This window comes from Drosophila erecta, unplaced genomic scaffold (genome assembly GCF_003286155.1).
Source record: "Drosophila erecta strain 14021-0224.00,06,07 unplaced genomic scaffold, DereRS2 tig00000092-arrow-pilon, whole genome shotgun sequence".
In the NCBI taxonomy this organism is placed as follows: domain Eukaryota; kingdom Metazoa; phylum Arthropoda; class Insecta; order Diptera; family Drosophilidae; genus Drosophila; species Drosophila erecta.
The window spans coordinates 4,304,663-4,329,123 of NW_020825207.1; the positions used below are offsets into that span (position 1 = coordinate 4,304,663).

Below are 24,461 nucleotides of genomic sequence, written 5' to 3' on the forward strand. Positions count from 1 at the left end.
GGCCCCTTTTCGCATAATTTGGGGTACTTTACTAGCACTTATTGGTTATTAAAAGTGGGTTGTTAAGGAATGGCATTCAGCTTGGCGATCGTTGGGAATCTTAAGTATTCCGTAGTATTTGGAAACTTTTGACCTTCTTTCTTTTGTGTGGTATGTTTGGATACGAAATGATCGCTTCTTATCATGCATCGTTTTTCATATTTCTTAAGTTTTTTGGTCTCTATGACTTACTAAGTCTAAGTCACATGGTAACGCGTATTACAATTTACTAGATTCCAAATGTTAATATCTTTCTTCCACATCACGGCTTTAGTTCTCTTGAAAACTTTGTTTGAGTAAGAAGTTATCACTTTAAGCGCTGCTCATGATCGGTGACAGCTGTCCCGTTCCCACTTAGCGCGAACCGTATGCTCTGTCTCGCCTGCAGAGCTACGAAGTCGGGTTCTAGTGATGGTAATAGACCATATGATGGTTCCATGGCTACCATTTCTTTCGGGTTCGCTTGGTACTGGGTGTGTAATTTTTAGTGGCCATTGGCGTAGCAGTTGCAGTTGTCGTTAGTGGTTTTTATTTATATTTTTTTATTTTTTGTGCACACTTTGGTGGTTGTTGTTTTTCGTTGTGGCACAACACTTGTTTTCATTTAATGCCTTTTTAATGGGCACTGCCATGTTGTGTTTTCATGTTTATTTTCGCTGCGTTTGCCTCTATTGAAATGCAAAATTATAAAGCCAAAGGGCAAATACAAGTAAGTATGCACTTTTACACCCCCAGCATTTTGGGCTGTGCCATTCTTACTTATTTTTTCGCTGTTTGTTAAAGTTGTGCTTTTCGAGTTAATGATGTTGTTGCGGTGCTGCGAGTTTATGTTGCCGATTTTGTTGCTGTTGTCGTGTTTGTGTCGTGTGTCGTGATCGCACCAAACAGGCCGGACACCCCCCTACCACCTCACCTTCTTGGCCAAGTCGAACGGCTTCAGGTGCTTCGGGTTCTCTTTTTCACTTTGGTAGCTGCTCTTTGACAAACGCGTTTGTGTGGCCAACTGCCAGTGTGTGAGTGTGTGTGTGTGTGTGTGTGTTGGCCATGTTTTCCTCATTGGAGCAATTATTATTTATTATTGTTGTTGCCACTGCCACTGATGTTGAGCAGGTGAGCAGGTGTTAATTGTCAGAGTTGAGTTCGTTTTTGGCTCGCCGTCTCTGTCTTCATTTACTCGTTCCGTCTCTTTTGGGCTTCTTTATTTGACTTTTTGGGGGCTGCCACTTGCCACTTGTAACTTGAAGGTGAATTGAGTTGCTGGCGGCTTTTCAAGAGCTTCTAGCGCTTAAAAATGAGTTGACGGCCAAAAAGGCACAACACCATAGCTACTTTAGCTTTAAACTCGAACAAAATTTGATAAACATTTAACTGGTGAATATATTAATATCTCAGTTTGGTATCTCAGGACTATAGCTGTTACTACCATGGTTTATTTAACTTAACAGCCTATAGAGGAAGTTTCAAACACTTCCAAAAGCGCTGTTTCGATTTGAGTTCTTGAGTCTCCATGGGTATTTCCTCCAAGAGTTTTCCGCCAAGTCCAACTACTTGTTCCACCCATCCCCCCATTCAGGTGATCATCGCACGACCTTCTGGTTCAATTAACTCGCATCGGGGAACTTGTTATCCCCCTCGCCAGTTTCCCCCGGCAAACACAATAAACGATGTGTCCGAACAGAACTTAACCGCAAAACGATTACAAATGGTGAATAATGTAGAATCCATCAACTGCAAATCGGGCGAGCGAGCTGCTGCCTGACAGTTTGTTTGTGTGTCTAAAGCGGCCGAAGAATCCACCAGTTCCACAGTCGTTGGCATGTGGCATGTGGCAGAGGCAGAGGCAGTAAACTGGAAACGAGGCAGGTCGCGGAACACACACACACGCACACACAAAAAGCCCATTTGATGGACCAAGGTAAATGGAAATTGCAGCACTAGGGAAATAAACAATGGGAAAGCCAAGACAGACAACTGAAAAGTGGGGGAGGATCGGAAAACGGGCGAATATTTGCGCTCCAATGGAAAATGCGGCTAGTGCCCCGCCCACCGCCGCTCAATAGTGGGCGGTGAAAGCTGCGTAAGGCGGAACTAACTGTTGTAAATTTGTTGACATTAGCCGCTCGCATTCACTTGAGCATTATGTATGGTGTACTTAGGCACCCATGGCTGCTACCGCCACAAAATGAGTTATTTTCCACTTTGCCAATGGCGGGCCGCAGACTTGTCATTAAAAAGGCATTAACTATAGTAGCCAACTGTTGTCGAAGGAGTTTTGTGGTTCGATCCGTGTGTTTTTTTCGTTTTTGGGGGCAGGTCATATGCATGTGACTACTGGCGGACAGCAGCGGTTAACACTGAGAGAAATGGCCGAAGTGAAAGCGAAAGTAGCGGAAAGTGGGCCAGGTTAAGTTTGGGGCGGTATTCAGGTTAAGTTATTTATGGGCGGGCTCAGTCTCAGATGGACTGAGGTAAATCTGCAATATAGGTTATCTTCCAATACTTCCAGTGCCAGTAAGAAATTTAGAAGACCACCCATTAATCGTAGTACCCACAGAATGCCAACTATCTGACCCGAATTAGGCCGAATGGAGCACTTTTGTGGCATGCGACAAATGGCATTTTTCTGTAGTGTAATTTACGAGTATGTCTCTGTCACGCCTGCCACATGACTCACTTGGATCCGGCGATGCGCGGCTATATCTCCCATCTCCATTTCCATCTGGCAGCCCCAAAAAGCCCGCAGACCACACACACTTCCGAAAAATATGGGGTAGGATGGGAAGAGTTTCCAGTGTAAGCTATTAAAGTGGGGAAAAGCGTGTGCGCATTTTTAAGCCAAACCATTCCGTGTCAAGCAACCAACCATTCATCCATCTATCCATCCATTTCATTCGTCCATCCGTCCATTCGTCCATCTGGCCACCCACATGGAGTTTTGGGGTAAGCAAGGAGGAGCAGTGTTCCTTCAAAGGCACCGACATGTCAGAGATTTGCAAAAATATTTCACAACATGAGAAATGCGATGCAGCAAGATGTCAACCGACTGCACAAAACACTTAAAGATGCAGTTTTCCCCCTAAAGAAACCCCATGGAATGGGGAGCATAAATCACACTGCTCGCCCCACTTTGTGTCTATAGCTGGGTGGTATTATACGTAAGGGGTTAATGCGTGTGCGATGTCTGCTCAGCGTCTTACAACCAATTAACCAGCCAAGATTTCCATTGCGCTCACAAATCAATCGAAATGGTAGAGAAAACAAAACCGAAATCGATGCAGCAAATACCAGCAACGGGGGCAACGCAAGGGGAGCTATCGGGGAGGAGTACGTGGAGAAGGGGCGCCACACAGACTTAATTAAGTCATCAACCAGAAGGCAGGCTAATTGGAGATCTGCGCCGCGATCGCAGCATCCAACGGATACCAGAACCGGGGGACAGCCACAGATACGGAGATTCTCTGGACGGGAAGGAGGGATTGGGCAGTCGGGATGAGGGCGGAGGGGCATCGGATCGGGCCAGATCAGTGACCACGAGACGCACCCGCAACTCGAAGGCGGCGGCGCACACAAGAACCACATGATGAACAGCCACGGAGATGATCATCATTATGATCTTCACTTGATGCACTGCAAACAAAATAGGGTTAAATTAAAATGGCAACCAACAGCTATCAGCGGTTTCAAAAATGCGTCCATAAAAAGGTTAAGATATTGGGAATATCTCCTGAAGGTTCCTAACCCCACAAATGGTCAGGTTCTAAGCCTGGTTGTGGCACTTTTTTCTCCGAGTGCACTGCCCGATGATTCAGTAAATCAGCGAGGACCACACACATGTGTGTGTGCGCTGCGGTATCTGTGTGTCCACCTAGGAGTTCCCCCGCTCTCTCTCTCTCTCTCTCTCTCGCTCTGTGGCTGCCCCCAGAGATTTGAGTTGGGGAATGACTCACGGATCGAACCTTAAAGCTGCCAGCTTTTTTGGCAAGCCGCAGAAGCTCAGGCACAACAACAGCAATGAGGAAAGCGGAGCAGCAGCCGCGGACCACCTAGCAAGTTGGCCCAAAGCCGGGACCCATTCCCATTCCCATTTCCATTCTCAGGCTGCCTTTAGGGTGGTCCACAGCTCCGCGCTCCCAGCGAGGCGGGCTCTCCCCTAACACTCGACGACATAATCTGGGGACAGGCCGAAAGACGAGACACTTTTTGCGGTCAACTTGGCCTGTCAGCGGCCGTGTAAAGTTCGGTTACACTATCCAACAGAATTCGGGTTTACACTGAGTTATTGCAAAGGCTTGTTGCCTTCTGTTTAGTAGCAAAACGGTTTCAAATGTGTATGCTGATAATCCTTTTAATATTTAATCATTGGTTATAAGTTTAAGTTATATATTTATATCCTAAATATCCTTTACTATATATAACCCATTACCGTTTCTGAATTTTAAAAATAAAGTTATTTTTCAAGTACACTTTATCGCATGCTAGAACTTTCGAGGTTGAGACAGCGTGAGAAAACAAAATCGCACAGTCCAGTGTAATTCACCTGATTCCGATAGTCGCCTGTTGTTTTTACATTGATTCGGGATTACCGGCCGTTCGCCGTCCCTCTTGCCCCTTTGCGCCACATTTGCATGCCGTAAATGTAGCAGTGACATTTTTATTAAGCGAGTAGTTTGGTTAATGGTCTTAACCCATGAAAACCAACGGAGCCTGACCACACACGCACACACACTCATACTCACGCACGGTTGTGAATTCGCGAGTGAATTATTTACCCTCGATTGCAATTACAAAACACCGATAGGCATCTGGCTCTCGCAAAAGCAAAAGAATTTGCATTTGGGGAATTAAGTAACGCGCGCGAGTTTAACTGCCGCTGCTTTCCACGGCCCCTCGCCCTCCCCACCCCTCCTCGCATATAATTAAGCCGTGGAAGCCTGGAATTGCGAGCATGAGCTGCGCCGCAGCGACTGCGACCGCGACTGCGCAGCTGCACTTGGGTGGTCCCCTTTGCTCTCTTGTCAAAATGTGTGGTCTTTATTAATAACAGCAACAGCACTTCGAGGGGGTGTGTGGGGGGGAGGGGGTCGCCAATACAAAGCGGATGTGTTCTTGCTGTTGCCTTCGTACTTGTTGCACTGCAACTTGCATGCGAGATCCGCGAGAGAGCGAGAGCAAGGGGGCTACAGAGAGAGCGAGATTGAGAGTGAGAGGGAAGGCGCAGGAGAGGACTCTCCGTTTTGCTCCTTTGATTTCTTCCGCAGAAGCTGCAAATTAAAACATTCTTCACCGCTCTCTTTCGGTCGCGATTCTTTGTTTGCTTTGCTGATGACGATCATTTCGCATTAAGTTTAATTTAAGTTGAAATTAGTTCGTTAATGAACTCATCAGCAACAGTTTTTGACTTTAGTTTATGGCCGCAGACATATGGGGATGTGTGAATACCCTATAGGTGTGCACGGTATATCGGTTTCTATGGAGACTCACAAATGACAATAAAATCTCCTAAATACGTTATGACATATTTAAATACCTTATTGTTTGATTTGTGAACACCATGTTTCTACGCACCGAATACCTACTGTTGGCCAAATCTTAATGAGTTCATTAGCGAAGGCAAAAGCATTTCAGCCACACAAAACAGACAGCTAACATGGGGATAAATAAAAAAACACTCGAGATGCAGAAGAAGCGCGCTCGGAAGAAAGGGCATCTTTACGGGAGATTTAAATAAACTTTGTTGCAGCTGCATCAGGAGAAAGGGAGGGAGGAGAGCGAGGCGCGGCTAGCAGATGATGAATCAACTATCCCCGATCCCCGTACCCGATCCCCGATCCCCGACTCATATGAAAGATTCTAGCACGCGTGCAAGTAATTAAGCCCCCAAAGATGAGACATCTTTCGTATCTCACACACATAGATCCCCGATATCGTTATCGAACATGTTCATCTTGCACGCTCCGCGGCGAAGAATTGCAGGGGAGAAGGGGCATGCGAGAACCGAGAAGAGGGACCTGAAGACGCGGCTGCAGCTGAGGAGAAAGTATGAGGTTGGGTTTTGTTAGCCGGTGCTGGTGGCGGTGGTGCCTTAATGACATGCTAATGACTCCAAATGAGTTGACTTTAATGTAATTGAACAATTAACTAAGATAAGGACGCGGTCGTGGGCTCGATTCGGGGAGGTCAGGAGAGAGTGCGGGGCAAGGAAGAGGGGAAGCAAGGAGAGGCGCTTGAGTTTTTGTTCCTTTTCAAGTTGCAGTGCCCTGACAAGGTATAGATACAAATATCTGTAAAAATGTTACAAAATGTACATAAGCTATTTAGTTTTTACGGAACTTTTCGTTGTGGAAGTACATATGTACCAACCAGCCTCACAGCAGAGCTTTCCAATCCGATTTCCCCCACAGCAATCATCCACATTCGATGGCGCTAATTTCTTTATTCATGTATCATCGCCAGCGGGTTGCTCCATCCGCTGGGGTTTCTTCGCACCCTCCAGGAGACTTGGATGACTTGGGAGCTTGGGAGCCCGTTTCATTGGGTATGCAGCACATGAAGTTGAGGAAAACAAATTTACTGGCATGCCACAGATTCAGCTGCAAGCTGCCTCCGCTTTCAGCTTAATTGCGTGCATAAATTGTTTCAATTTCAATAAAAAGCAGCATTGCGAAACAAAAGCAGAACAGCAATGTTGCACAACTGGCCCGGCCAGGGAGTATCAATCAATGTGAGAAACTCGGCCGGGCGATTGTTTGTTTGGTTGCATTTTTAGTTTGTGTAATTAATATTCTGTGCACTCACGTCACAGATACAGATGCCTGATGCCGGCCTGAGATACACATACAGATACTTGGCCGCAGATACATTCGTGTTAACAAGCCCCACAACAATTGACATCTGCTGCTGTCCGGTCTCGTTTTCTGTCCTGTGCCCTCGCCTCCTGGCTAATGGCATAGAATTTGCCGGCTTTGAGTAATGAATGTGCTTTAGTATATAGAGCGAATGTCGCACTGCACAAGATACTACATAGATCAACCTGCCGCACGCCTAATGCCCGACATTTTCGACAAACGCCTTGTAATTGAAATGTAAATTGAGGCCCGGGCTTAATTGATATGCTCGGCCCCACTTTTACGTTCAATTTGCATCTCGGTAAATTAATTTCATCCCGGGCATACATCATGAGTTGACGGTTTCCAAGGGCTGGCATGGATTATTTTCCAGCTGGGGGTGGTTTATACGTTGAATAATCGTCAAGGGTTATTGTCTGATTTCTGATTGTCTAAGTCGAACGTATACTAAAGGCTGTGAAATTAGCTGTTTATTTGATAATATCTATGATGGTGCCATTCATTTCCGACAGGATACAAGAGCTATTTAATAGTGCTATTTCTAATCTGCACCTCGCTGCCAAGTGATTGTTCATGTCATGATTTCCAGCGCAGCCAAAGGAACTTTTTCTTTTTTTATACGTTATACGTAACAGATAAACCACTTTTCCGTTATCTCCGCCCACCGAAGTACTAACAAATTTAATTAAATTTTCGATTCCCCACATCCCCGCCCCTCGCAGTCAATCCAATCCACTTAATAATTGAGTGTGGTTGCTGCTGAAGGGTGGTGACTGCTGACTGGCGACTGGCGACTGGTGGGTACAAGTGCTTAAACAAGCTTTCAGGCAGCAAATTCAATAAGCCCGAATCCAATAAAAGCCACCCCTCAGACGGCGGCCAGCTCTTCATCACCTCATCATCACCTCCCCGGGAAACTCCGGGGAAAACTGTTTGAGTGTGCGGCTTATCTTGTCGACACACTCGTGGGTGGTTTTCCATGGGGTTTTTCTCCCAGAAAGGGGGTGACAAAATGTGGCTTATGATTAGCGTGGAAAATAAACAAGGCGTTGCTATTGTTTCCGCTTATTTTGTGGTTTGTCATCTTGTTCATCTTGTTATTCATGCGGATGCACAACCCCCATGCGATTGGGAGGGGATGGAAAGTCTGCCATTTTTGTCGGGGGCGTTGCCAGAAAACTTGTTGTTGCTGGCCGAAATCGTCAACTCGAGGCTAATAACTCATTTAAAATAACTGCTTGACAACGCTGTTGCAGCTGCTGCAGCTGTTGCAACAGCAACTGCAACAGTGGCCCCCAGAGCAAAATAACTTAATTTCATAAATGGCCACGGAGCGTCGCAAAAGTGGAAAACGGCTTTTAGCCGGCTGAAAAATTTAGCTGCCATGTTTGACTCTGAATCCAGTCGACTGATTGACGTTGCCAGTAAGCAATCAGCCATGCAAGTGTGCTTTTTTTCTCTCTAGTTGTGTCCGCGCTAATAACTTGGCCAATTCGTGTGCTTAATTGTGCTTGCAAAGCCGCCGTTTTTCCTCCAACGTTCTTCTTTTCATATGCTGAAACTGCCTTCTGCCTGGCAGTGTTTTTCTGCATTTTCTTGCATGCAACATTTGCATTGATTGTCGGCTTTTTCATTCAGCCAAATTGCCGCCAGTCAGCCAACTGTGGCTTATGGAAATTATTATGGTGACATTTTCATTCCATGCCTAATTGGGCCTGCAAGATACTCCGCTTTGGAAGTGGCCAAAAGACTGGAAGTCCGGGCAGCGCGACAAGTGAGTTATTAAACGGCGCTGAACAAGGCGTATGAGTAATGCCAAATTGTTGGCAATTTTGGCCAATTGCTTACTTGAACAACGCTGGAATAAAACCAATAAAAATATTTAGTAAGCCAACACAAGACTTGGGTTATAATAGAAAGATAAATAACTAATTTAACATTAGGTATGGTTTCATCATTAGAAATTCATTCAAAATGGTAAATATCAACCAGCAAAGTACATATTTTTACATTTCAATAAGTGCGAATTAAAAGCTAAACAGCATATGCGATAAATAAGAAATCTCTCAAGATACAAAACGGAAATTTTATGAGCAAATGTTGAAAAATTCGACATTCTATACTACATCGAATAGCGTTCTCAATGAAAATCGGTACATTACGTGGTAGCAAAAGTTGCGAAAATATATGTGTAGTGTAGTGCCGACACCCACTTAACTGGATGCGCTCTTTGCCTCATTTATTCAATCACTTCGAAATCCAATTCGATTGAAAGTTTGCTGGCGAATTGCGCAAAACAACAGCAAACAAAAGTCAAAAGCGAAAAGTAAGTGAATTGAATGCAGCCGAGGAGTCGACAAATCGAATCGGAAATTGAGAATCTGCAGCAGAGAAACTCAACGCAAACAAACAAACAAACCAACGGCGAACTCCCCCACAAGCGCAGATACGGACAAACAGATACGGACAAACAGATACGGACACACAGACACATCGGATACGGATACGGATACAGATACTTTTGCCACCCCCCCCAACCGTCGACGACTATCAAAAGCTCGTGTATGGAAGCTGTCAGCTCGAGTTGAATTTAATTAAATCCTTCATGTCGGCGTGTCTGTTAAAAATAGACAAATGACAGTTTCCTCTTCAGAAGGAAAAGGGCAAATCGAGGAAGGATGTGTAAACTGCAGGCAGACAGGGACAGGGACAGGGGAGGGACAGGGACTAGCGGGGGTCGTGGGGCACTTATCGGAGGATAAGGGCCAAGTGCAGCTCCGATGACAGTTGAAATTGAAGCAGAGATTACGACAAAAAGCTGAAATTGAATTGAAATTTGCTCTGCTTGTTCTCCCCGCGCCGCCGTCTGCCATAATTACTTAATTAAAAGCGGCGCAGGCACAACAAACACGCGAAAATCGGACTAACCAAGGGATAATAGTAATTAAAAGTCGCCAGATCGAAGCGTGAGAATTTTAACAAAAAGCTGATGCGACATTCAGGGCATATCGATGGCGTCCGCGACTGAAACTGAATGAAAACGATGCGATCCGACATGGGCAGGTTTGTTTACGTTTAATACACTTACTTCCATGGGGCAACATATAATATTAAACGAAATTAGTTTGGATAATATATTTTAAAGGGAACTTTGAGGCGGAAGGTAGTTAAATAAAGCATATTTAATAAGATCCAAAGTCAAATGTTATCTAAAATTTGTCGTAGAAGCAAAAAGAACTATTGCCTTTTCACTTATAGGGTATCTAGTCAGTGCATTAGCTGCTTCTCAATATTTACCACAACATTGCCGGCTCCTGGAAATTGTCAGGATGCCAGAAGAAGGGGCAGCATCGATTAGGCCCAGAACCGATCGCAGATTCTTCTATGCGGCGTCTTCTGGCGCCAGCTGCTTCCTTCCCTGTCTCCCCATCGCCCCATCTCCCTCTCCCAGCCCGCTGACGTCATAAAAACTTTGATAACTTAATTAAGAGCCGAAAGAGCAGCAGCAGCAAAATGCCTCGGCTGTCTACCCTCGATTTTTGTTGAAATACAAGTAACCGAACAGATATCCATATCCATACAGTAACCCAGGGTTCACAGCCCGAAGAATGCGGTAGGTAAACTAAGCCAAATTAAAAGTGATCGCATCGTTTTATCGATAATTTATCAAAGCCGAAAAACCCAGTGGCGAATACTCTCTACTCCGGCCAGGGCATGGATCCAAAAAGTTCTCGGTGAGGGGCAGGGCGACCTTTGGAGACCATGCGAATCGGACGACGTGTGTGGTCCACATGGCGGAATCCAAGGCGAAGTCGTCGTCTTCGAAATTAGCATAAGAGCCCGCTCATGACGATCATGATGAAGATGAGGATGAAGATGATCACGCTGACAACGCTGACGACGATGACGCCGATGATTATGATGATTATGCTGGCCGAACCGAGACCGAGAGATCAGCTGCATGGACAAAGAGTGAGCGTAAGAGCCAACTCAGAGGCCCGGCCAAAAGCCGGGCCATAAATCCACCTCGAACACCACCGCACAGGTGGTCAACTTGGGCGGCTCGCCCTGCTGATATTTAAAACAAACTGTTGTGCTTTTCAATTACTTTATAGTACGTACACGACATACGAACGATCGGCTGGCTGGCTGGCTGGCTGGCTGGCTAGCTGGCCAGGCTTTGGCTTTTGGCCGGGTCTGCGCCTTTTGGCCGACACACAGGCCAGTCATAAAAACTGTTTCAGGAGCGGAGCCAATCGGTCGAGGGACTTAAGCCCAAATCGTTCAATCAGCCAAGTGCGCTATCCGCAAACATATAAAGATCAGCTTCTTAGAAGGATAACGGATCAATCTAAAAGATGTAAATATTTACATTTTTACATTTATCTTAAATATTATTTGGCTAAACTGATTTCCCGACTGCGCTCCTGCTTCTGAGGCACTGTGCCCCTGCATTGGAACAAAAAAAAATATGAAAGGAAACAATCTTATGCGCTCAGCTGTGCTATTAATTGTTTTATTAAGACATTTCAAGATTTAACATGCCATACACCCTACCGCACAAAAGCCAGGCATAGCAGACTTGCCAAAGCTCATTAACAAATTTCGCTAGTAAAGTTTAAGTAATTCAGGTAAAAGTGAAGTGCGATATGTTATGAAAAGAAGCAATTTTGCAGTTAATTTAAGCCGCGAATGTTTGGCTGTGCAGGGCACTGAGCGAGTGGCGCAAACCTGGCCGAAAGGGGCTAAGCCCAGAGATCTGGACCTCCAGGCGGAGCCCTGCTGCATCTGGGATCTGGGATCTGGGATCGGGCATCGAGTGGGTATCCACTGCCCTTCCCCAAGAGCTGCCCATCATCAGCACGATCATCATCCCGATAGGGATCGTGATCATGGAGCCGAAGACGATCATCGCAGTTGCGAGGACCTTTGGTGTGGTCCAGTCTGCAGTGATCCCGGTGATCCGTGGAAGATTGATGTTAATGTCGGCATCGCCCTGGTGTGAACACACTTATTCGCATATTTGTTTGCGGCCCAGACAGTTGGCCATTTGGTCATTTGGTCATTTGGCCACACACGACGCTGATGGTCCATCGCCGCTAATAGAGCCATAAAGCGAACATTTATTGATCTACAAATTATTTGGGCGCTGCTGCTGCCGCTGGGCTCAGCTAAATTTTTTTATATTTTGTTTGTGGATGCTGCTTTCGTGGGCTATCTAAATATTCATTAGTGGCTGGGCGGCTTGATTGGTCGGCGATCGCCTCAGAGATCGCAGGGTTCTTCGATTTAATTTTATTTTTATAGACCCCAGCCCCCAAAAGAACTACCGCAACCGACAAAAGAGCACATAAACAAACACTCTTCCGATACTAAAGCGATACCTTTCGTTTCGGGTGGTCCCACGAGATCAGCGCCCCTGATGTGTTCATTAGGGTGAAAGTAACTCCCAGACTGGCAGACTGTCAGACTGACGGACTTTGACTGATCTAATTGGAGAAACTGGAGCTGGGTTGTGATCGAAATCGAGACTGAGGATTGCGTTAATTGAGAGGCCATAAAAGCGCACTAATTTAGTCGAAATATCCATAGAAGCGTAAAATGTTCACACCTCAATTGCACAAAGGCAAAGCAATGTGTCTATTAAGGCGCGCTGCCTACATGCACAGTTGCAGATACAGCTACAGCTACAGCTACAGATACAGATACTCTGGCCGCCCATATCGGTGTCGCCCGTACTGGAGGCCTCCGGCAATCGCAGTCACAGCTCCCAATCCCAGTTGCAGTTGCAGTTGCAGGCCACCTGATGCGCAGCACGGCCGGATGGATTACAGTTTCTTAATGAAATTGTTTGCTAATATCAGCGGAAAATGCGGTTTGCAATTTGTCAAACCAGTTGCGGCTGCCTCATGGACCCAATCAATGCTGTAGGTGTAACCGATACCTCGGCCAGGGTATTGAATCGCCAAAGGTGTGAGAGCGCGTAAAAGGTTGCCTCGGAATTCGCTGGGATCACGGAGGAGGAATGTCCTCCTTGCCGCCGTTTCCACTGCCACAATATCAACCGAGCGCTAATAGATAGTTCAGATTTTAAGCGTTTGTGTAGGCTGTTTTGGAAGCCCAATGACATTTGCCTTTGGTTTTACATTCATAAGCTTGACTGCTAACTCTCTGATGGTGTAATTATAGCTGCTGTTTTCCACTTTCATTTGCCGCCTTCAAATCGCCTGCGCAGCAACATGTTCTGACACCTCCAACTCGCCCATGGAGCATATGCAATGAAGCGCCCTGCGATGAAAGCGCCGCGAGGACAACTGGTGTGCCCCGCCAGCAATTTCATATGCAAAGCGGGCAAGGGCTATGCAAATTGGCCAGCGGCGAACAAATAGCTGCTGCTGATAGACTGATAGAGCAATTAAGAAATATGCCTAAACATATTTTCATGCAGGAGAGCAAGTTATGCGCTGGAATGCTGAATGTGGTCGCTAGCCTTTGGCGCTGCCAGCTAGTCAGGCTGGACGGGCTAAATGGTCGGATGGCTATTTTCGAGCACCGGTCGGTCCATGGATCGATGGATCGATGGATCGATTGAGCGATAGACAAAACGCTGACGAAGTTCCCCAGCTATAGACGATCCAGCGGATCGGCATCGTTTGTCATCCGGCGATTGCGATTGTGATGCGAGTGTCGCGCTGTCCGCGTCAATCACTTCAATTAAACGTGCAATCAAACCGATGATCGACGCGTCGTCATGTCAATATTGATCAGTGTCGCCAAACCGCAGCGTTAATTTGCCTGTCTGCCAGGTTGGTTGGTGGGTCTTGGGTTGGCTGCGTGGGTTCCGCTGAGCTGCGATCGGCAGTCAGAACTGCGGATGCCGAATAACCACCGATCAATCATCAACGAGCGCTTTCACTTTTCACATGTAAATTTTCCCCGGCTATGTGTTGTCTTTTATGGCTTATTAATGATCTGGGCTCGAATGTGCGATCATTAGATACAGATACGAGTTGCGATCGTCGCGGGACAGATCGCTTACATCGAAGCTCGGCGTTTGAGACTTATGTGACTGGTTCTCGATCGCCGCCAGACCGGCTCCGTCTGTATCTGTATCTGTATCTGTATCTGTATCTCAATCTGAATCCGAGTCGGTATCTGCATCTCCATATGTATCTGTATCTGTTTCGGTTGTGGCTCCCCTGTGACGCGATCGGCGTGGTCTGCGTGTGGCCCGTTAGCTTGAGATCTTTATAAGTCAATTTCGGTGCTTTTGGGGCGTGAGCTTCGAGTTTCGTACAGAGATGCTACACCTGATCCTGGATATGTGGCTCCTGCTGGAGTCTCCATTCCTTGGATTTAATTGCGCGCTCCGCGACAGGTTCATTCATTTTCCCGCCTAAAAGGTAACTAACCCGGTTGCTTGGATTCCTTTTGTGTGCTCGCAGTGCTGCTTTTGGCATTTGCAACTCATGTTAAGCATAAATAAAACAAATGCGTTTATTTTAAACATATGCCCCAGTGGCAGAAGAAGCCTGCTTTTTGTTGCCTCCACTCACTCGGTTGGCAGTTGGCTTCGCCAAGTTGGGTCATTGAGGCTGCTGATGAAGACATCTTCCCGTTTTTGTTTTCTTTGCCGTCTGTTCTGTTCTGGCTCGTTGCTGTTTTTTTTTTTTTTGATGAACAGGAATTTATGTGAATGTGCGTCTCTGGTTTTGTTTACTTCTTACGAGCTTAGTAGTGAGCAAGGCCACTGTTTCACTTTTCAGGGAATTCGATTTGCGGTCAAAGCTAAAACGTTTCGCAAGGGACTTAAATCTTGAGAAGCGCGGAGAAGGGCGCATAAAGTGTGACCAAAGCCAATAAAAAGGTTAGGCTTGAAACTTAGCCTTAAAGCTGACTTGTTATTACTCAGCAATAATGATCTGCAATTATTCACCCTCCACACTTACGTCTTAACTACTTTCTGCAATACTCGAGCAACTTTGATTGAGTTCATATAATTTGTATTAAAGCCAATTTGAAGTTACCCCCACGGAACAACAAACGGCAACTTCCCCGAAAAGCAACTTTGAAACTTTTATTGTGTCAAATTTGCGCAGCAGAGCAATGAAAAATTTAACACGCTATAAATCACAATTTCCACAAGAGGAGTGGAGAGCAGAGCCAAAGATTTCACGCTGGCAATTGTTGCATTGTGAAGCGATTTCTTTGGCGAAAAAGGAAACTGGCAACCCCTTAGCAATGTCCTTGCGACGCTGTGGCATGCAGCTCGAGTTTGCTTATCTCCGCTTGCCAACATGCCTCAAAAAAGGGGGAGTTTTTCCGGGCAAAGGCGGGGGGTGGCGGGTGAAGGGGCGGAGGTCATCGTGACTTGGATTTTCCTGTCGTCAACGTCTCCCGGCTGTCTGACAGGTTCAAGGTCTGCCTCCTGTGCTCCTGTTTGTTTTTATCGCCGGCTGCGTGAGAAATTTAAAACCGTGATAACACCTTACAACCGCCACGCCCACTTGTCAGACAGCCGCCCCTTTCCCCGCCCATCGGCGAATTTTGGTTTAATTTCGCGCCCGTCGGCAGCTTTGGCATTTTGTTGACAAAATTGATTTGTTCAATTTTTCCAACGATTTAACTTAGGGCATGACTTGGTTGCGTTGCCATTAGTGCCGCTACATTTGTTTTGAAGGTTGTTGTGGGGCGGCGGGCGCTTTGGGGGCGTGGCCGAGTGGGGTCGCCGGGAATTTTTGCACGTTTCGCCATCAGAAAGTTTACGCTGAGTCGCGCTGACGTCGAGGAATTTAATCAATTTCCGATATTTTATTGATTCGCGTTAAAAGTAAATTAAATTTTAAATTGTGCCCAGCAGTTTACCTCAAATCGCTCTAACCTTTCTCTATAATTCTCCTCTTTGCAGGTCGAAGTAAGTACAAAAAGGACGTCGAACAGGACTCAGTGAACTGGAAACTCGGGATCGATATAATGGTTCCATAGTTCGTCCAAATGGGTCAAGGTTTCATGATTGCAGCTGTGACTGAGCTGATAGCTAAGTTTATTGATATTATTACCAATTTAAGGGCTGGCCGACATTTGGAGCATATTAGTTTTCCCGAAAACAAAATTGGCCTTCCTTACAGGCTCAGAATGATATTATATTCATTAATTAATTATTAAGCTGACATATTTTAGCGGCATGTAGCGAAATAAGATAAGCTCTTAAAGCCCTTTTGCAACACCAAACTGCTCGCAAGATACAAATTCATTTGCAGTCACTCACAAACACCTTATGATAGATGGAGCTCCCAAATTACAAAATACTTGCCACATATTTGAGCTTCGTTTCGAACATCTTGTGGTCACTTGACTTGGCTCTTCTTCGACCAAAATATTCCCATTAGTGAAACCTCATAATTGCTTCATCTTTCGCTTTCCATTTGCACTTCGCTCACAGTTTTCCCAACTATTTCCGCAACGGGCCAAACTTTGAAACCCCCTTTCGAATGGCATTCTATTTGGCCATCTTCGGCCAACTTTTGGGCCAACCCACATCAAGTGTAGCAATTCTCCGCGCCTGTCCGCCCCGAATGCTGTTAATTAAATCGAAGACAACTCAAGTCGCTTCGTGGGGGTGTTTTTGGGGTGTTATCCTTCGGGAAAATTAGCCACAGTCAAAAGTCATTGCGTTGATTACTTTTTGAAAATGACGCGAGCGAATTTCCGGCCGACAACTTTAATTGTTTTAGCTGGTAAACTTTGAAAACTTGGGGGTTGGGGCCGTAGCACGTCTGGGCGCATTTAAATGTGAATTAATTGCCGGGCCGGACTGGATTGCATATGTATGTGGGGCGCAGGATTTATGTCCGCCCGATGAGTCGGCAGTCGGGCAGGTTGAGATCCTGGTCCAGTCATGTTGGTGCCATTAAGCGCTGCCTGGAATTTTTATGACCTCCGCACTCATCCCGCACCTCCTTTCATTGTGCTTGCAGGTCCACGAGCGCGAAAGCCCAAGAAGCCGGCGACGTCCAGTGCGGCGGCAGGTGGCGGGGGCGGGGGCGGCCTCGAGAAGGGGGAGGCCGCCGATGGGGGCGGCGTGCCGGAGGACAAGAGGCCGCGAACGGCCTTCAGCGGAACGCAGTTGGCCAGACTGAAGGTAAGTTTTCCCCCCAGTTTCACTTAAGTTTAGCAATGCACTTGAAGTATAATATTAAATCAGCAGCTAACAAGCTTGTAAGTGTTAGCTGTGCCTATTTTAATGCGCGGCAAATAAATAACTTTAAATAATTGATTTTAAATACCCTTTGTAATTCTAACGAGCTGCTCTTTTTTTAGTATTTGCTTTCGTAAATGCTTTGTATTATATATTGTTTATAGTTTGAGAGTATTTAAAGGGCATACAAATTATAGAAATATTGTAAGTCTTACGTATATAATTAAAAGGAATAGAAATATGGATACAAAATAGTTATTTTAATGCGTACTTACAGCTTTTAAGTGCTCTGCCTAAGTTTGGGATTGCTTTTTAGCAGCCCCATAAGTATTTTCTGTCTTAAGCAAGTATGACAATAAGTAAATTTTATATTAATTTTAATAAGTGAGCAAAAATTCAGTTCAATTCCTTTTCAAATTCACAAAAGCCTTTACACAACAACATCACCTTGCTTCCTAATTATACATCTTTCCAATACTCAGTATTTGAGTCCGACTAAGTCCACCCGTTCCCACTTCCTCGCCCACAGCACGAGTTCAACGAGAATCGCTATCTGACGGAGAAGCGGCGCCAGCAGCTGAGCGGGGAACTGGGCCTGAACGAGGCCCAGATCAAGATCTGGTTCCAGAACAAGCGGGCCAAGCTGAAAAAGTCCAGCGGCACCAAGAATCCGCTGGCGCTGCAGCTGATGGCCCAGGGATTGTACAACCACTCGACGATACCGCTGACCCGCGAGGAGGAGGAGCTGCAGGAGCTGCAGGAGGCGGCCAGTGCCGCCGCCGCCGCCGCTGCCGCCAAGGAGCCCTGCTAGAAGGGGGCGTGGTGCGCGGCAATATCTACGATCTAGTATTTAATGGAGTAGCGTGTAAGCTAGCTTAGAAATTCGTAGCGATTAAGTTGTACCATATTCTAGTCCGCCGCACACGCAGTCGAGCGCAGAATCTGCGGAAGAAATCTTCTGTGGAAGAAGGACCGCTGCGGCTAAGAAATCTTCTGGAGAAGATGGACCGCTGCGGCCAAGAAATCGCCCGAGGAAACGAGCTGAAGTTGCGTGTGCGTTTTGTATAATAGATGCATAAATTCACAACTAAATAATTTAATAAACATTTAAATTATACACGCCGTGTTGTTGCTGTCGTTATCAAGGAATTTTGCATAATTTTAATGTGATTGCCATATCTGTTTATGGGCCGCAGCCAATTGGCCAAGTGGGTGGTCCCCCCAACCCATAGCCACATACATATATAGATAGTCGATCGCATTTCCATTTTCCGTGGGCGTCGGCATTAATTACTCAATTAGCAATGCGGATCAAAAGATTGGGCAGCGGTCGCAGCAATTGCTGGAATTACATTCGAATTGAATTCATTATGCAAATTGAATTTAAAACTGCTATCTGCGAGCATAATCACGCCTAATAAACGGCGTCTCGTCGCGATGCCAAACTTTAGCCACATATATTATTAAATTCCCGCCCTTGCCGCTTTGTTTTGGCCCCTCTCGCTGGGCTCCTCGTCTAATTTAGCCATTAAATTTGCATACAGTCGTCAAATCCAGGTGTGTGCAGGTGTGTGCGAGTGTGTGCGCGTGTGTGCGAGTGTGTGAGTCTGCCAACGGCACAAATTGACACCTTGACGGCCAAAACGGCGCCCGCCGAGCTTTGCCTTTGCTTTTGCCGTGCTTTTGCTTTTGCTTTTGGCCAAACTGAAGTGCAGCGTCAACATCGCGTAGGTGTTAAATGTGTCTGTCATTGCAGGCGGCACGGGTTAAGGTGGCGGGGTGGGCGGGGCACGGCGGTACAGTGGATCGCAGACACGTAACACCTGCAGAAGTTCAAGGGGCCCAGCAAAGTGGACGACAACAATGAACAACTGAAGGTAATGTCTAAATACAGAAACAAATTTAACGAGAATGGCAATCAATTCGATTGTAAATCAATCTTTCGAAATAGCAATTAAATGGTTTCTTATGCCAAAGAACAATTAAAATTTTATTCTAATTTTAAATGATTTCAATTGTGTTTATTAAAGCGCTTTATTCCAGTCATTATTTTCAAGAGAAACAGTTGTTCCCTAAATGGAATTTAGCATTGATACAATGATACCAAAACATTTATTTGCTTTTCAAAGTTTTGGGCATATAATAAAGTTTTATTTCATATTTATTTACTATACATAACAACTTGGTCCTCAGTTTGCCGATGAGCAACTCAAGCCATTTGCAGTCCATAAACAGAATGTATAACAAGTATAGCGAAGTAGTATATTACCAGTATGGAATGTTTAATTTGTGCTTCGGTCTGCATTTTTGGATTTTTTATTCGACTGACTGGACAGGCAGTGCAACAACAAATTCGCGCGTGAAATAAAAAACGTCTTAATTCGCCGTGAATGATATACGGATCGGTTTTGGGTTTCACATCGCAGGCGACATTCGTTTGTGTATCATATAGTATCGCATCGTATCGTATCGTATCGGACAGGCGAACAAAGGCGAATGATACTGGTATGTACATTCGTTACTACGTTCGGCGCTTTATTCGCGAGGCTCCACTGTGCGTGGGAGTTTGGAGTTTTCCGCGCGGCCTAAGTGATTTTTTATGGCACGCGTCTGGCGGAGATATAACTTCATAAAAAGTCAATTTAAGTTTAGTAATATTTTGCTGAATTTATAGTTGCGAGTATTTTGTTTAAGCATAATTTTTTATTGCCTCCGGCAGAGGCTTCGCCAACTGGACTCGTATCGGCATGCAGTGGGGCTTTGAGCTTTTTGTTTTGGAGCAATCGCCATGAGTCATGGGAGCGGGTATATTACGTTATAAATTCAATAAATGTGACCATAAAAAGGCCCATTCAAATACCTTGTCCGCGTACATTAATCCCGCCGTCCTCCGCCCCAAAGCCCCCCTCGACCCCCCTAACCCTTTGCTGCCACACATTACAACGCCTCGAATGCTGCCGCAAACTGCTGGAACTGCTGGAACTGCTGGAACTGCTGCTCCGCTCCTAACCCCCTGCACCAAATGATTAATGTCTGGCAGCTCGCAGCCTTGGCGCGAGTTAAGGCCAGCGAACAGAGCCACAGCCACAGCCAGCATCCTGAATCCCGAATCCCGGGCCAGAGTCCGAGTGTTCCCGGAATGCCGGCTCCAGCGCAAGTAACCCGAAAAAAAAGACAATACGCATAAATCTATGGGGTTGACACTTAGTACCCAAAGACCACAGACTTCAAATGAATTTGTTTTGCAGATCCACGGCTGGCTCTAGAGGGGCGATAGGGTTCAAAGGGGCGGGGCGGGGGGCAGCTGAGTGGCGAGGCGTCATAAAATTGGCAACAAATTGTTTTCACGCCGTTTTAAATACACATTTTTTAGCCGATACTTGGAGACCGTTTAATGAGCGAAGCCAAAAGGAACCAACGCAAAGCGAACCGGGTGACCGGAACGAGAACGAGAACTGAGAGCTGCACTGCGAGAAATGCACACTATGATTTGCTCTTAGTGTTTGTTGTCACAAAAACATGTATTTGATAACACAACTTAAGAGCCATTGTAAAATAATGAGGAATAAAGAAATCTCCTTAAACTGTGCTTGTTTTTCTGGTTATCCGGTAGATTTTCACTATTTCCCCAGCACAACACACTGAGCAGAAGTTCTTATGCAAAATGCAATAAAATCGGGGTTTTGAAATACATTTGCTTGCATTTTCGCTGCCTGCACCTTGAACGACATTCTGCGAGTTGACGGACGCTCCACGTTGAGCGTCACTTGGCCGCTGGACTCGCCAATAAATTTGCGGCTAAGGAGATAAGCTTATAAATTTTAACTGTAATTATGCGACACAAGATTTATGAAGAGTCCGCCAGCCAACTTGCCGGCCATCTCAGCCCTTTCAGCTGGGGATTATTAATGAAACACCAGCTTACAGCGAAACGGGCTCACACTTTGTGGCCAACACTGGCGTGGTGATACCAACGTTCCTATGCCGGCCAAAACTAGCCAGAGATTTACGAGCATTTGGCCATTTGGCGGCGCTTCTAATTCCCCAACTTAATGAGTTTCTGGCTCGCTGCATGCAAATCCAGCTGCCCCACTGAGGGGCTGGCTTTTATCCACCCCTCCCCAGTTTTGGCCTTTATTGAACCACACACGTGTGTGCGTGTGCGTGTGTGTGTGTGGGTGTGGCTCGTCCCATGGGACAGATCAAAGGCAACAAATCGAGGGACCACCCACGTAGCGCCAATCGGAGGAAGAGATCTGCGTATTTGACATTGCTGCTCAGCGAGTGGAGTTGCCTCATTACGCCTGCGCGCAGACAATCGCCAAGATCAAGCGAGAAAGGTAAATAAATAAACGGGGGAGGGGGAGGGGGTGAAGGGGAGCCGCAATAAAAGTATCTTTCAGATACAGCGTGGGAGCCGCAAGCGAAGCATCCGCGATAATTTCAGCGCGCCTTTCGATTGAGCAAATGAGTTTCAACGCAGCCCGTTTATTGAGCTGTTTGCTCTTCAAAATGCAAAAATAATATAAAATTTGAATTGGTGTGAAACAGGAGACAGCGTTTTATGGCCATCATATTATGGTTAGTTTTAGTAAGGCAAGAGATCTTGGCATTATAGGTTATCGCAAACTTAATCTAAGTACCAGCGTACCAGCTACATAGATACGAAGGCAGTAAAAATTATTGGCCCATTAAATAAATATATAATAGCAGTCTAAAAATAAAGAAACACGTTATTAAGACTTTAATGTTAAGGAGTTAATTAACAATAAATGCTTTAAAGGTGAGTGAAAGGCTGGTCGTGAAAACCTTTCTCACTTTTTGGAAAAGAAGGGTAATTATATTACAAAACACTATTGCTGAGTAAGTAATACAAATGAAAAAAGGTCAACTTGAATTCCTTGGGCATAAGTTGCAAAACTTCCCAAGCAAAACTGGAGTTCTCCAACTCCAAACACTCTTTCCACCTGCCAAACAGGTAAGCACCGAAAACTGGGTGGGCTGGGTTAATTATGCAATGGAAATGCCTCATAGCCGCCTGCGACATATGAAAATGGGAAATTACGCTACGTTTTCATTCGTGCCGGCCGACAAACGGGAGCGTACTCGAAGTGCCATTCGAGCGGAAGTATCTTGTTAACATGCAAAACAAGCCATTCGGAAGGGGGACGGCTGTTTATGAACCCGCCGAAAGTGTGGAGCCGTGGATGTGTATGTGGATACGGATACTGACTCACCATAAGTTGGATGGTTAGTTGGATGGTCTGTCTTGCGATCCCACCTTCGCAATTCAATTAGGAAATACCGCGGGCAATCGGAACCGGCAAATGGGTGGGTAGTTGGGGTTGGGATGGACGGTCAAAGCCACATCGTAAAATCTAACGACGTGGGCCCACCCTGCGATCGCATTTTCATGGCACATTTGCGGCGCAATTTTAATTGCATCAATGGGCAGCCTGGCAACCCTTTTTCTGGCCTAAACGCGATTGGTCACGCATGTCCGTGCGCTTGAGAAAAAAGGGATTTTGGGACTGCGAGCGAGAGTCCCGGCAATAAACACGTAACCCGAGGCCTAAATAATATTTAAAGTGTTATAAAACTGTCACCAGGACAACCGGCAGATGTCACTCGAGTGCCTTTGATATTGGTTTTTCGATTAAACCTGCCCAACATCTGCGACCTGTGCCCACCAACCACCGCATCAATTAGACACACTTCAACTCCCCTGACAGCCGGATAGCTGTCAAAACAGAAATTGATCGCGTCTGGGATTGGGACCGCACAATAGTGGGTGTGCATCCGCACCTGAGGGGCACAAATCAAAACATTACTTGCATAAACTGATGGACCTTTGTCCGCTGGACAACCACAATTGGCAAGGACAAGCGGTGGCAAGGTCGCCCATTCCCAGAAAGCCCCTGATAGTACGGAAAGGGCACAATTACGGCTAGTACGGTGCTCCTCTAGGGAAAAGGGGTGATCCTAAACGCAGCAGGTGTGCGAAACATCGCTGTTGGTTGCAGGAACGCGAAGGCACCACAGTGAAAGTGGCATTCCCCAGCCCAAATGGAGACCCTAAACGCTAAACCCTAAATGATATGCACAGTAGCCGGGCTTCGGGGAGGTCCAATTAATCGAGTGTCGAGTCGGACATACAAATTAATGGCCATAAATCCACGGTGAGGCTCTCGTGGAAAGTGGCCCGCGGAAGCGAAGGAACGAAGGAAATGTCACCGAAAATTATGAAGGTTTCGGGCAACCCTCGTTTCATTATGCACCGTACGTGCGCATTAGACCAGGCCAAAATCCGGAAAGCGGTTCGCTGCAGTTCGGGGTCCTCGAACTGTTGGATGCACGCAGAGAAACTGGGAACTAAACGCAGGCATTTCTGGACTGTATATCTATATCTATATCTATATCTATATCTATATCTATATCTATATCTATATCTATATCTATATCTATATCTATATCTATATCTATATCTATATCAACATTTTTCGATGTGGTTTGCTTAGTTGGGTTTCCCTGTATAACTAAACTTTGTAGGAAGCAAATAAATTCAAATACTCGCTTCTTCTTATTATAACCAGCCTATATTCTACTATATTCCTCTACATTCTACCTTCTAATTATTCTAGTGTCTTTGATTCTACTGTGAGTTATTTTTTGGCTCGATTTTTCCTCTGTGTTGTTGCACAAGTTGTCGCAACGAGGTTGTTGCCGCTTTTGTTGTGGTTGCCACTTGGCAATCTTAAGTCGGTCAGCGCATGCGCGCCTGCATATTAAAAGCAGACGGGGTGGGGATCCCGATTCCGATGGCGATCCCAACCGAATCCCAGCCAGATCCCGAAACCGAAACCAAGCTCCAGGCCAGACAGGCAGATCGATGTTGCTCATTAGTATTATGCTCATATGCTACGTGCTCGCAGTTATGATGAGTGACATTTGATCTTGTTTTGTGTCAAATTAAGAGGCTGCAGCTGGCGCAGAGATCTGGGGAATCTGCTGTTGGTGCGGAGCTGTGGCAGCATGATGATCGTGCGACCTTTTCGGGGCACACACTTAAGCCGTTGAGTGCTTGATTCCTGGTACTTTGGGGGCGCTTCGTCGGGCCACACGTACTGCAGGATCAATCTGAATTCGAAGCTGAATCCGAATGTATCTGTATCTGTATGTGCGTTGTCATGATTTGGCACTCGAGTGCCACTCCACGCCCTGCTGGCTTCGGTTAATAAAAGTTGGCAGTTGCCAGTTGGCAGGGAGGGTAGATTGGTCCCTATCTCGGTGTCTTCACATCGATTTTTTATTCTCCCCCCGCCTTCTGACTTTTTCGTTGTCTGATGATGGCTCAATCGAGGGACCACACGGGCAGTTGC

At 46.0% G+C, this 24,461-nt stretch overlaps 2 protein-coding genes across 2 annotated transcripts in view; both read left to right on the top strand.

The window, feature by feature from the left end:
- LOC113564313 (homeobox protein invected) overlaps window positions 1-16,685 on the top strand; it is a 29,402-nt gene extending 12,717 nt beyond the window's left edge. Inside the window, exon 2 of the mRNA XM_026980811.1 lies at window positions 15,793-16,685. Within this exon, the coding sequence (XP_026836612.1) occupies window positions 15,793-15,869 (77 nt within the window). The 3' untranslated portion in view covers window positions 15,870-16,685. The remainder of the gene's footprint in view (window positions 1-15,792) is intronic.
- A 69-nt stretch (window positions 16,686-16,754) lies between these two features.
- On the top strand, window positions 16,755-18,169 carry LOC6546858 (homeobox protein invected). The gene is made up of 2 exons (XM_026980812.1): window positions 16,755-17,025; window positions 17,612-18,169. Exons 1-2 carry the CDS (start codon window positions 16,783-16,785, stop codon window positions 17,891-17,893), a joined length of 525 nt encoding a protein of 174 aa, XP_026836613.1. The 5' UTR covers window positions 16,755-16,782; the 3' UTR covers window positions 17,894-18,169.
- The last annotated feature ends 6,292 nt before the right edge of the window (window positions 18,170-24,461 follow it).